Genomic DNA, 14,304 nt, shown 5'->3' with positions numbered 1-14,304 from the left:
CCACTTAAACAAACAGCAAAGGGGGAAAGGCGGGAGCAAAAAACCCCATAAAACTAAAAACGAAACGAAAAAGACTCCAAAGCCTGCCAAAAAGACCCTCAAACCCAGGCAAAAAGAACCCCAAACTGCAGCCAAAAAGGACCCCCAAGCCCCAGCCAAAGAAGGCTCCAAAACTCCAGGCAAAAAGACCCCCAAACCCAAATCAAAGCAAAACACAAACCCACTCAAAACACCAAAAAAACCCCAACCCCAAACTAACAAAAAAAAAATAAACACAAACCAACAAAAAAACCCAAAACAGAAACCACAAAAAAACCCCAAAACACAAGCCAACCAAAAAAAAAAAATCCCCAAGACATAAACAAACAAAAAACAACTCAAAACACCCACCCAAAGCAAACAAACACCTCAACACTAAATAAAATACCCCAAAACAATAACAAAAAAGCAAAACCTAAACCAAAGCCAAACCACAAAAACCCCAACAACAACCAAAAACAACTCAAGAACCTTAAACCAACCAAAAAAAATCAACTCCAAAGCAAAACAAACACCCCAAAGAACAAGCAAACGAATCTCACAGATAAAACCCAAACCAATCCCATCCCAAAAATGAATTTTGCAGGGAGAAAAAAGAAGTTCCCAACAAGAGCACCTCATAGCAAAGCAAGCTGACAGGTCAGGCCCGAGACAACCAGGAGGAGCTTGTTAAAAAATTAAGGTCCTACATCTGCAGAGTGATCCTAATGCTGGAGCCCAGCTGTAGAAGGTTGCCTGAGATGAGCAGCAAAGTTCCGTCTTGCTGCTTTTTGTTTGAGGTAAAGCTGTTCCTTCCAGGACTGCAGGGGAGGGGAGGGTCCTGTGAAGGGGCTGCCCATGGCAGCAGAAGCTCAGGCTGCTGGAAGGTTTGCAAAGCAGGTACAGTGTGGGCCCAACACAGAATGCCAAGAGAAACCCTGCCAAGCTGCTTCAGCCAACTCACAGCCCAGCAAGTGAGGGACCAAGGGGCTGGTGTGGCTTTTCTTCCACTTTCCACAACTGTTTGTAGCCCCCTCCCTCAGGCTTCATCCTGATCAAACAGGATGGTAATTGCTGGCCCCTGCAGCACAGGGAGGTGGGGAAGCAAAGCGCCTGGGCAAGTGACAGCCTGGGATCATAGGGTGAGTCAACAGAAAATCACAGGGAAACAATTATTCCTTTGCACTAGGCTGTGAACACAGAAATTAGGGCTCATTACTGTGTAACTGTACAGTGGATGCAGTGAGTACATCTGCCACGTGTCAGGACGGGAAGCAGAGAAGAAGAGAGAGGGAAAAGATAAAGGAGAGGAAAAAAGTCTTTGCTTTTCCTGCCTCTTCAGAACCTGCTCTTGAGAAACCTGGTGACCCTGCAAGTCCCATCAGTGCATTCACAAGACCTCAGGACAAGCTTGGGGACCCTAAGCCACCTTTTACTCAAATGGAATTCATTTAGCTTTTTGGTTCAGGTAAGTGTTGAAAAATACATCAGAGGAAGCGGTGTTTGCATTGATACAGAGCCTGTGTTTCTGTGGAAGCAAGGCCTGGAAGATGACATTTTGCACCAGAGTAGTCCTCCACACAGTCAAGAATATACATCAATTAAACACACAGTTCAGCCAACTTCAGGAAAATGATAAATTACCTTATTTAACCAGCTGTACTGGCCGGAGCAATAGGCACAGGAATCGACACAAAGCTCAGAGCCTGTATCCATTCTGCTGTAGCATTTGCTCCTCAGGATCCCCACAGCAGCACTGATGCTGTGGAGTCTGACTGCAGAAGGCTGAGCCTTGGTAGCTGGAAGTCACAGAGAATAAATATGACGTCACATTAAAAATTTAAAGAAAGCTAAATACAAGTTTTATCTTGATGGCATGAAGTCAGTTTGTAATATACTCGTTTCTCAGAAAGCAAGCAATTCCAATTCCACCCCAAGAACCCTTCAAACTCTCCCTTTTATCACTGATGGGTTTCACTGAATTATTCACCAGATCACAGCTGCCAGAGATTTTAAATATACTCATGACAAGGACTGTAATGGATAGCAACCTTCTCTGGCAGGCCCAGCAGCAGTGCTGACAGTTGCACTGCAGATACCCCAAGCTGATCTGGTCTCCTTTCAGCACAGCACATAACTGCAGCCTCTCTGAATCACCTCTGATCTCTCTGATGCCCCTTCAGACTAAAATTATCTGCTGCCAGGGAACACCTCACCATACAGCATCCTCCTGGCCAAGTGCAGCAGCAGAAGGGGCAGGCTGGGGGACAGGCAAACGTTGATCCTGCCCATGCTGGTACTCCAGGCAGAAGCTGTCAGATGATTTTCTTGGTAGTGGCTCAGGCCAGCCACTACCACTGGGTTCTAATTTTGCCTGGTTTTATCATAGTAAAATTTACGACAGCCACTACTAGCTACAAGTAATCCCCTTCCCTCAGCTCTTCTCCAAAAACATTCCACTCACTTCTCAGACTGGATGAATTATTTACATCCCATCATTGATGTTGCTGTTTTCCTTGCCTTTTTACCCTGTGTCACCATCCCTTTCATGCACGGGCAGGCTTTGGAGACCCGCTGGCTGCTGCACAGCATTAGTAATAACCATCACAGTGAAACCCCTGCTGTTGACACTTTGAAATCAGACCATTAGCAGCAGTCAGAGATGTGCTCTCTACAGCCCAGGGATCCGCTGTGGGAGCAGCCTCCCAGGAGCCTGATTTCATCACAACCTGTCTGAATGCAACCGCGAGTGTCTGCCAGATTTCACATCTATATAGATCAGAAGGAGAGAAGAGGCAGGCAGGGAGGGAGAGAAAGCAACCAAACCAGGATTAAACCTCATGTTATTTCCAGGGAGAGGATGACAAATAAACAGTGCAACTGCTAGAGTTCTCAGTGAGTCTGTTAAAACACTCACCACCACAACGCAGCAGTAAGGGGGGGAGATCTGAGGCTTGCACCTTCCCCGAAACACTTGGGAGAGCTATTTCCACCTCAGAAGCTGTTTCACATCTACTTTTGCTGCTCTGGTTTAGGGAAAGGTGGAAGGAAAGGGAGAGAGGAGTTTCCCTCAGCACCTCCTGTTACCAGGCTGAGGTACTAGGAAGGGGTGGGAAGGACCCTCATAGCTGATCTCCCTGCAATGGTTTTGGGTTTGAATTTTCCCTGTGCTGAAAACCCCACAGCACTGTAATACTTCACCTCCTGCCAGAGCTGTGTTACCTCAGACAAGCCAATACTTTCTGGCCTGGCCATATTACTTCAGGCAAGCCCCAGTACCTACAGATGCAGAGGGGCACAAGGGACACAACCTGTGCTGAGCAGGGTTGTTCATACAGAGCAATGGCGCTGGGCCTCTGGCCAAGCAGGCAAGCCCAGGCTTGCTGCAGTGCCATGGCTGCCCTGGAGACCTGGCTGAAGGGCAGGCTGAGGGAAGTGGAAGGGAAAGGGAAGGGGGAGAGCAGTGGTGAAATGGAGGCAAAGGTGCCAAGGGGAAAGGTGAATGGGAAAGGTGAGGTGGAAGGAAAGACGTTGAGGGAGACGGAGAGCACTGAGGGGAGGAGAAATGGAGGGAAAAGTCTGAGGGAAAATGGAGGGGGAAGCCTGAGGGGAGCGGAAATGGAGGGAAACTGCCTGAGGGGAGCGGAAATGGAGGGAAACTGCCTGAGGGGAGATGGGAAGGGGAAAGCCCAACCGGAAGGGAGATGGAGGGTGGGTGAGTCATGAACAAGGAGGGAAGCCAGTGCCAGGCCTGCTGATCTTTCTCTTGCTCGCTGTCAGGGTGTCAGGTAGCCATGGGGGCCCATTCCCAGGCTGCTGCGGGGCTCCACAGGCAGGAGAGCGGTGTGGGCAGGCAGCGAGAGGCGAGGGGCTGGCAGCATCCCCCTCCCCCCAGGTCCCTGGCACAAAGCTACCACGGAGAAAGAAGCAGCACAGGAGTGGCACCAACACAGTGCAGGCAGGGGAGCTGGGCTGGGTGTCACAGCAGTCCTGGGCAAAGGCCACCATCCCTCCATGCACCCCATGGCTGAACCCAAAAACACCCCACACAGACCTGGGGAGCAAAGGGAGCATCAGGCACAGCTGTGTGTGCACCAGGCTGGTACATGACCACTGCTCAACATTACATGTTTGTGCAATTGACACGGCACAGACACGAAGGGAACCGCAGCCTGGGTGTACTTGCAGGAAGGCAGCTTAGATTCATCTGTCCTGACTGGCCAGAGCGTGTGGTGGTTGGATGTCCCTCCACCCTGTAGGACAGCTGCCTTGGAGGGTAAAAAAAGCCTTCCCTAGAAAATAGCTATGTAATTTCAAAACCTTTCACTGAATCTGTAGCCCGTTTGTACGTGTGCTTTCATATGTAGCCACAGATCTATCAGGAAAAAAAAGGTGTACCTGTAACTACACAGCATAAACAGTAGGAGGCATAAGACATCTGTCAAGAAGTAGGAAATGTCATAAACTGCCTAAGATCTGGGCTCCTGTATTCAGTGGTTTTCTTTTGGTGAACTACAGTATAGTTGTTTAAATATTCCCTGCTCCACAGGCATGAGTCAGCCCCACTGATCTGACTTCCCTTCAGTGGGGCTGAGCTGCTGTTACAGCTACAGAAAGGGGAGGTTCATCTCAAAAAACCTTACATCTAAAAGCATAGTACTTCACTTCCAGCACTTTAGTACAAAAATGCCTGAAATCTCCAGAAATTATACTATTAAAAAATAATCACAGACTCACAGAATGGTAGGGGCTGGAAGGGACCTTTAGAGATCATCCAAGTCCAACCCCCTTGCCAAAACAGGTCCACCTAGATCAGGTCACAGGAATACCACATTACTGCATGTATTAATGGATAACAGTTTAAAACCAATATCCAACAGCTAGGAATCCATTTCCTGCCTAAATCTAATTAGGTAAGCACAGTGAACTTGATATGCCAGTGAAGAAATGCTATTAATGCATTAACAGCCTCAGTAAATACATTTTATAGGTGTGAGACTCATGTTAGCCAATCAGATAAACATATTTCACATTTAAAAATAGGATTTTTAGGTCATTAATATATTCCTATAGGTCTGGTTTCTTACTGGGCATATAAAGGCACACCAAGATGACTTGTGTCATCTTCCTCTTATGAAATAAGCAGGAAAACCTCAGAGGTAATGCATATGGGTTTTTTTGCTAACAGTGTTTATCATTTCAACAGATAAACACTGTCACAGAATCAGAAAGCAGCAGCCCCCCTCCCCTCCACTGCATGAAATCCCAAGTCCTGGGAGGAACCCTGACTCAGCCCAAGATCACACAGAAGAGAATCAGAAGGATGCTGAAGCAAACAAGGTTGTAGCATCAACTTCCACCATTTTGGACTCTACTCAAACAGATCGAGGTCTTTCTGCTCAGCTTAACGAAAGTCTTTGATGGGATGGGATTCTGGAAGATCCTGCAGCAGAGGAAGAATGGCTGCATATCTATAAACTGAACAGAAGGAAACACTACGAATGGTACATCCAGCAGCACTTGCCTGAGGATCCATGCCCTGTCAGGCATTCCTTGTGATTTCATTGCAGGGTGTCAGGCACAGGCAGTGATCACACAGCATGGAAAGAAGATTGCTGCAGTTATTTTCCTGAGGAGCAAGCATGAACTGGTCCTGAATGCTGAACGAGCTAGCACGGGCTCTGAGCTGCAACCAGTGGTATCACCTCAAACCTCTCAGGTTCTGTAGCTTAGTACTTATTACCCACCATCTTACATCTGTGTGGAGAACAGGGCATTTATCTTCTCAAAACAATCCAGCCTGTTAGTTAAAATATGGATCCAACTCAGACTACTTCAGCAATTGAAAATGCACCTTCCCATACTCCCTGTTTGTCCTGGAGTTAGTGCTAGTCACTTATGTCAATATTCACTGCACGACACCTGAGCTTTTTGGGTATTCACATCCTGAATTGCTGGTCCTGAAACCAGCAAGCACAGCCCTTGCAGCAGATGGGGGAAAGTGACCCTGAGAAGCTGAATGACCAGATACCTTGTCTGGAGGCTAGAATGATTTGCAAACAAACTTACCCAGTGCTTGAAACAGAGCAAGCTGCACAATCAGGATTGGAATCCAGCCCTCATCTCCTGGCTTGGGATCTAATTGTTAGGTACAGCATTTTACTTTGTTATAAAAACTCATTGCATAAGGAACATCTTTTGTACAGTGTAACTACAATATGAAAGGAGAACAGCCCAGGCCACACCAAAGGAAGCATTTGCAAGTTAGATGGCACACCTGGAAGAAAGAAGTTTTTCCTGAAGCCCTCCTGAAAGGTTCTTTTCTGATTTTTAAAGGGTTTTTTTTCTTAATGGCTCTTTAATAGACTTGTATACAGCAATTGATGCTTATATATAGCTTTTCCCCTGTTTAAACACTGTGTGATACTCAAATGCTCGCACAGACTTCTGCAGGAGCAGCAGCACACTTCAGAACAGCTTCAAAGCTCCCTAGGTTCCAATAATGCCATTACATGCAAATGTAGAGCTTTTGCAAGAAGATAACCAGATGAACAATAAAAAGTAAGCAAAAAAAAAAATCACCCCATTATAAATTAATTAACTGATGTTCAATTGCATCCATTTCTACTCTGCCAGAGATAAGGGCAAAAATCAGCACGCCTGTGAATTCAGAGAGGCTTAAAGAACAGATTAACCACCCAAAAACACACTGCAGTGTTTCACTCCAAACTATTGTTTGTAACCATCTCTTTTATAGAGTTTCATTCCTAACACATCCTAGTCAGAACAGCATAAAATAAGATTAATGGAGCATTTGAGCATCTACATTTGGAACCAAACTGAAAAAGAAATTCGTGTCTGGTTAAATCCCTGGGATACTCGTGAAGGAGAAGCAGCTTCACCTGCAGGGCATGCTGACACCCACACCCAAAAATCTCTTGAAAAACAGAACTAAAGCAGATTAATGACTCCAATACATACTAGAAAGGATTTTCAGCTGTTTTCAAGGCACTTTTGTGATGTCTTACTAAACTAATAAACCCACAACACTTGGTGGTGTTGTTTTTAAAACACAGTTAGTTTTATATAGGAGATGCCTTCCTAGAATATGTCAGCAACACATGACAAGAGAGAAACAAGAGGGGAGCTGGGACTGACAGGGTATACTATGTATTTATTTCTAAGTAAACAGCATCATAAACACTGAAAAGCTTTGAATGAAAAAGAAAGACACTCCCCTAGATGATGGTTTTCAGATCATTTATTATCAATAAAGTAAAAGACAAATTGAAAATGAGAAAGGGGGGGTGGGTGGGAAATGTCACAGACATCAGAACACTTGCAGTGAGCTAATCAGAGCTTTGCAAATGTTGGGACATAAATAATTTAAAAGGTATCTCTACCAACTAAAATAGTTTGAAGAGGCACATAATTAAGTTTGTTTGCTCTATAAAATCAGGTGCTTTATCCCAAAACCGTAGCATAAGGATCATTTCATTTCTAACTAGGGACATTTAACCATTACAGCTTAACATCATCTTCCCTTAGATCTCCCACAAATGAGTTAATTGGAAGAGCATTGTTGGAGCAATCCAGGGCTCGTGTTCTTCCAGCAACCTGTGGCCAGCAGCAGAGGTTTCAGGAGCAAGGTACATGAAACTGTGAAGCATGCAATGATGCAACAGCTTTCCCAAAGAGGAGTTCTGTCCATTTGAAACCCCCCCACACTCAGGAGCTGAGCCTTCTGTTACACCAGTGTATCTTGAGGCAAAGTTTAGGGGAGAACTGCAAAATGTCTTCCAAGACACATCTCCTAAGTACTGTAATATGAAACCAACGTGTTGATTGGGAAGACTGGTGCTCTTCACAACTCTGGAGCAATGTCTATCTGTCTTTGGCACCCTCTGGGATTCTTTAAGGATCTGGTTTTCTGAGGCAGGTACTAAAGATGAAGGACATTCTGTTCTGAGCTAATAAATAAGTAAAAAAGCCAAAACAAAAGCCCCCAAACTCCTTCTTGATGCATTTTCAGTCTCCAAAATCCTTTCAGCCCACGCTAGGGTACACTTCCACACCTCTCACCACACCTGCACAAACACACGTTAAGTACAGCTCAAGAACAGGCTCCCACATTTCTAACTGACCCCAGACCAAAGTCACCCCTGGGGTTCTGCTGTTGTAAAGTCCTCTTTAAAAGCAGATCCAGGGCTGATGTGTGATCCACACCTCAGAGGAGTTTTGAAATACATGCAAAAGCCATCTCCAGATAAGGCAGATCTCCCAAGTGTTGCTGAGCTGTTACACCATGCTAGCCACCAATGTAAGCCACGCTTCTGAAAGCAGATGCTCTCCACACTGCTCTCTCTCAACACAGAAAAGAACCCATCTGGGTAAAGTAAGAAACCTCTCTGTCTTATTTTCATCAAAGCACGTGATAAACTAATGCACATAACATCCAGATGGACTTTCATAGTATCTGAAGCTATTCCCTTTGGTCCCCAAACTTGTCATGCACTTGGGACTGGAGGGGTTATCCAGCAGCCTGCAGACAGGCAGGTGCTACCCCATCCCAGTGACATCCTGAATACCACAGTCCAGAGAGGACGAGGATCTTTGCAATAAGAAGCTCAATGGGGAAGCAGAGCTACAGCTGTGGATTTTGCCATGTGATCAAAATCTGCCTGTCCTTTGCTACCATGTGCCTCTTCAGAACCTTCACCACGACGGCGTCTCGCCTCTGATCCCGACATCTCCATCTCTGTTCCAGGTCCCTGTACACACGGTGCATTTTCTGAAAGCCTCCTAGTTACAACTCCCTTAGTGCAGACAGCCCAACAGTACAAACTAAGCACTGGCACCCTTCCACCAGCACACTGTCAACACCTGACTTTCCAACAGGGACAATTTGGGGCCTGATATGCTTCATCACAAGTCCTGCTACACACAGACAAGTGCTGGTGAATCACAGACTGCAGAAGTCACAACAAGTACAGAAGATACATTGTGCCATTCATCTAAAGGAACCCCAACTGCCTGGTCCTTTTTCTCTTGCTGCCTAGAGCTGCAGAAACAGTTTCTCTCCTGCTGTACTCAGAATTCCCCTTCTTTCCAACTCCCACCTTCAAACTGGACATGAATGCTCTCGGTTAACATTTCTGTATCTGTTAAATGCACAACTCCAGATTTTTCACTGTTGGCTTTTCCCAGCAATTCCCAGCAGATGGTTCTTCTAGAGAAAACGTTGTCTCATGATGTAAACTGAAACGAATGACAGCTCTGGCTATCTGTAACCAAATCACCTGGTAGATTCTCTGCAAGAGAGCAAACCACACTTATTTTTGCACATGACCACAAAGCATCAAACAGATTCCCACCTGCCTGGCACTATTCCACCTTCTTTTTTACCTGTTAATTTTTGATCTGGGAAAACACTTCCCGTTATTTTCGCCTGGTTAACTGCACTGCAGGGAAGGGGAGGGAACTCACGGCTTCAGAGGCAAAGAAACAATTTCCTTACTAAGTTATGTTCCCACAGAAAACTGCGTTCAGGCCATTCTGATGCTTAAAGCAGGAGTTAAGAGCTGAGGAAATGGTAAGGTCCCCTTAGCCTGACTGGAAAGTTAAAGTCTGCACCCAGTTTAGCTAGTGGGGAGTTAGCACAGTACGTTATCAGGACCAGGATGGATCAGAGCCAGAGGAGACGGCCGTCAGTCAGCAGCCATCCAGCACACAGTCGTTGCCCAGGCACTCTGAGGTTTCCAGCTCTATGCTGGAGAGGAACCGCCGCACGGTCTTCCGACAGTTGTAGTCCAGCGTGGTGGTGTACACAGTCTTGGCGTGCTTGGGGTAGATGATGGTGGTGCTGGTGAAGCGCTGGGGCTTGTTGCGGGGCTCGAAGCGAACCTCTGCTTTGTAACTGCGCCACGTGCAGTCCGGGACACAGATGACTGTCTGGCTGCACGAGGAAATGCTTAAGCCCACTGGCATATAGATGTCGTCAATGAAGTGCTTCTCCGACTCGTATTTAATCGAGGACGTGTACCTGAAACACACAAGAGCTGCGTGAGCTCTGCTCTGGCACGGCAGAGCCGTCGGGTACCGGGGTGGCTCCTCTGCTCTGGGCCTGTCACCTCAACTCATCATGCAACAATCTGTCTGCTGGCGTCTTATTTATGGGAAGAGGCAAAAGCTGGGTGCTGTCACTGCTTTGTCCAGGTGTCAGCACTGCCAAACATCTCAGTCCTAGTGTCCATCACTCTAAGCTCTATGAACTGAAGAATCTCCCTCAAACCCCAGTGCCTAAACCCAGAGGCCTTGATCCACATTTCAGCTTTGTACTTAAACATCCTATTTCCTCAGAGTGCCAAGGCCATGGAAGCACACGTGAATCGTTCAGTTCTCCTCTGCCAAGAGTCACACGGGACTTCTCTGCTATCACTCCTGGCACAGGGCCCTCTCTGAAGGCAAACCTTTGAGGAACTGGCAGGAAAATGCTACAACTTGCACATCAGCCTCTGTTGGCAAGAGAATCCTCTGCCTGGATTGCAAAGGCAAGTTTTCATCTCCTTCACACTGTGAATACTGTGCTAGCTCTTCCACGGTGCTGACTGCTTCAGTCCCAGCCACGGCACAGGCTCCTTCCCCACGCCAGCACAATGACTCTCCCTCCTCTCTCCTGTGTTAGATTCTATCAGTCCACCTCTGCTTGCAGAGTAGTCATGTGGGAGCCTTCACTCCTCATTACTGCAAATCATGATGTTCAAAGGAATAACTCACAGGCTGGGAAGTGATTCAGTGCATGAAAAACAAATAATAATGCCCCTTCTGAATGCTAACTTCTCTTTTAGTTCACACAACTCGCCACAGCAGCTGAGAGAAAGTGCTTATTATAAAACCAGGAAGGTTACAAGAGCAAAATTCCTCTCCACTAATAAAACAATCCTAGAAAGATGGCAGCTTTGAAGATCTTCCCTCATGATTACCTTCTGGTTAATCACCTGAAAGGCAACATTTTGAAGGAGTGTAATGAACTAAAAGCAGGCGAGAAATATACAGGAAAGTCTTCCTGAGCACTCCTTCAGCCTGTACAAATGCCCAGGTCCAGGAATGTACAGCTGTGTGAAACAATAGCTCTGCAAACAAATTAACTTGACTCACAGGCACTGATAAGGCCTAACGACTCCTTTGCAGGGTAACTCCTTCAAAACTTGATGATTGTAACACAATATTTACCTTATTTCCTTTGGTGGTAAAGGGTCAAACTCAACTCCTTCGCCAAAGGATAAAGGACACAGCCTTGGCTGGCAGCTGGAGAGAACAGGGCTGGGGGAGAACACAGAATGCTGCAAAAAAAGGTAAAAACAAGCTCTCTTATGTTACAGTTTGATACAAGAAAAAGCATTTATTTAGCACTTGGTACAGAGCTGTCAAGGTTCATGTTTACATGCAAGAGGATCTGCTAAGTCCAAGACACACCTACAGGTGCAGCCACAGGTCTGACCTGACACTGGGTTACAGCAGCAAGGCTGTGGCGAGGTGTATTTTTTGAAGACAACGTCCTAGCTCTGGGCACTGCTTCAGAGGAGCCACCCTGGGAGAGAGAAACACAGCCCCTGGTGCAGCGTAGCTTTACAGTCCATTCGCTGCATGAGCTCATGTTCAGTTTACAGTGACATTATGAGTGTCAGAGAGCTTTCCTTGCTGGACTCCTCAGCTATGCCCAGGGGCAGACCACAGCAGGAAAATTATTGCAGGGCATCTTGCCATGATCAACCTCCTTGTTCCACAGCTATGCTGTGGGTACTGTTTGAGGGCATTAAACCCAACCTGATTCACGCACTATCTGTTGAGAAGCCTTAACTCATCCCCGTGTTCCTCTCCTGGACGAGCAGCACCATGGGCCAACACTGGCCCAGCAACATCCCACAGCCAGGAGGAAACCACAGGGAAGTAACCTGCTTGTGTTTTTGAAGCCACCTTTGTGCATGTGCTTTACCATCCAAGGGCAAGAGGGCTGTGAGCATCTCTCCTACTCAACACATGGCTCTCCTGTGGCTTTTTCCAATTTCATGGCAGCCTCCCCATAGAAAAGGGATCTTTCCTCTGGTGTTCTCAGAGTATTTCTACCAATAGCTCAGTGTCAAGACTCAAAAATATTTTCTCAAAGCCCAGCTGATCTCTACCTGATGCAATTAACCCAAAGCATAGTTTAACACACAAACTTCCCCCTCTGGGTCACTCTCTGGAGTAACAGTTCTTTTTCCACGGGTATTTTCCAAGACGGGCTGTGACACCGTGTCAGCCCCTACCTGGGGCAGCAGAGACTGGGGCTTCCTGGGCATCACCAAGAACTGATCCCAGAGCTGGAAGCTTTTGAAAAGCACCGCTGGCTGCCCTGACCCAGCACAGCCCCGAGCGACAGCCCCGATTCCCCGGCGGGCTCCCACTCGGTGTGGCTGCCTTGAGAGACTCGACAGCGACAAGAGAGGACGGTGAGCGAGAAACGGGGATCAGTTCTTTCCACCCTGTCCCGAGGCGGCCGCCCCGGTGCCAGCCCCCTCGTAACCCCCGCGCCGCCGGGCTGCTTTCCCCCCCTCCTTTCCTCGGAGGATGCTGAGGGGCCCGGAGCGCGGCCGAGGCGGAGCAGCCGCCCCCGTGCCGCATCTCGGTCCAAAGCGCAGGGGCTTCTCCGCTGCACCGGCCGTGCCGGGACCGGCAGCCCCCGGCCGCGGGCAGCCCCCGGAGCGCAGCCCAGGAGCAGCGGCGGGGGCCCGGGGCCGCGGGTCCCACGTCCCCGCTCCCGAGAGCGGCCCCGGGCGGAGCGTCCCGCCGGCCTCGGGGCAGCGCCGCGGCGCAGGGGCGGGTGCCGGGCGCCGCAGGGTCGGACCCGGGGCCGATACTCACCGCGGCGGCGGGCGCGGGCAGGTCGGGCTCCGGCAGCCCGTTGGTCGCTGCGCGGTCGGGACTCCCCGAGGAGAGGAGCCAGGGCGGGGGGGCGGGCCCGGGGCTGGGGGGCAGCCCGGAGTCGGGGCTGTCAAGCCCCGCGTCTCCCCGCTTCCTCATGTCCGGGAGCTCGGCCACCTCCCGCAGGCTGAGCCGACCCACCATGGCGGACCCGCGCAGCCCGACCCGCGCCCGCCGCGGCTCCCAGCTCAGCTCCGCTCGGCTGCGCGCCCTGCGCCGGCTGCGCCCGGGCGGCGGCGGCGGCGGGGCTTGGGGCGGGGGCGGGGCCTGCGCGGCGGGGGCGGGGCAACTGCCCGCGTCCCGGCCCGAACCGCCCGCTGCCCCATCGCCCCGTGTCCCATCGCCCGGAGCCCCCATCGCCGTGGTGCCCCATCGCCCCGGTACCCCCATCGCCCCGGTACCCCCATCGCCCCGGTGCCCCATCGCCCCGGTACCCCCATCGCCCCGGTACCCCCATCGCCCCGTGTCCCCATCGCCCCGGTGCCCCCATCGCCCCGGTGCCCCATCGCCCCGGTGCCCCCATCGCCCCGTGCCCCATCGCCCCGGTGCCCCCATCGCCCCGTGTCCCCATCGCCCCGGTGCCCCCATCGCCCCGGTGCCCCCATCGCCCCGGTACCCCCATCGCCCCGTGCCCCATCGCCCCGTGCCCCATCGCCCCGGTGCCCCCATCGCCCCGTGTCCCCATCGCCCCGGTGCCCCCATCGCCCCGTATCCCATCGCCCGGTGTCCCCATCGCCCCGTGTCCCCATCGCCCCGGTGCCCCCATCGCCCCGTGTCCCATCGCCCCGGTACCCCCATCGCCCCGGTGCCCCATCGCCCCGGTACCCCCATCGCCCCGGTACCCCCATCGCCCCGTGTCCCCATCGCCCCGGTGCCCCCATCGCCCCGGTGCCCCATCGCCCCGGTGCCCCCATCGCCCCGTGCCCCATCGCCCCGGTGCCCCCATCGCCCCGTGTCCCCATCGCCCCGGTGCCCCCATCGCCCCGGTGCCCCCATCGCCCCGGTACCCCCATCGCCCCGTGCCCCATCGCCCCGTGCCCCATCGCCCCGGTGCCCCCATCGCCCCGTGTCCCCATCGCCCCGGTGCCCCCATCGCCCCGTATCCCATCGCCCGGAGCCCTCATCGCCCGGTGGCCCCATCGCCCCGTGCCCCATCGCCGGCTCCGCGGGCTGCGTCCCTGCCCAGGCGCTGTGCCCTCGCTCCCATCCCCTGCCATACGGCAGCGGCCGAACCGCCCTACACTCGGCCCGAGCGCAGCCCGTGGTGTCCGTGTGCCAGTGCGGATTTTGGGGAGGACTGAGCCGAGCCCCGACTGCCAGATC

General features: G+C 50.8%; 1 protein-coding gene across 1 annotated transcript; it reads right to left on the bottom strand.

Annotated features, from left to right (window-relative positions):
- Window positions 1-7,264: 7,264 nt before the first annotated feature.
- RFLNB (refilin B) lies at window positions 7,265-13,207 on the bottom strand. Its single transcript, XM_062012494.1, has 3 exons — window positions 12,922-13,207; window positions 11,251-11,360; window positions 7,265-10,060 (listed from the first exon to the last, which is right to left on the bottom strand). Exons 1-3 carry the CDS (start codon window positions 13,123-13,125, stop codon window positions 9,730-9,732), a joined length of 645 nt encoding a protein of 214 aa, XP_061868478.1. The 5' UTR covers window positions 13,126-13,207; the 3' UTR covers window positions 7,265-9,729.
- Window positions 13,208-14,304: the final 1,097 nt, after the last annotated feature.

The sequence above is a fragment of the Colius striatus genome, chromosome 20 (assembly GCF_028858725.1).
Source record: "Colius striatus isolate bColStr4 chromosome 20, bColStr4.1.hap1, whole genome shotgun sequence".
In the NCBI taxonomy this organism is placed as follows: Eukaryota; Metazoa; Chordata; class Aves; order Coliiformes; family Coliidae; genus Colius; species Colius striatus.
Note: the sequence above shows the minus strand (reverse complement) of the source record. Positions and strands in the feature narration are given on the sequence as shown.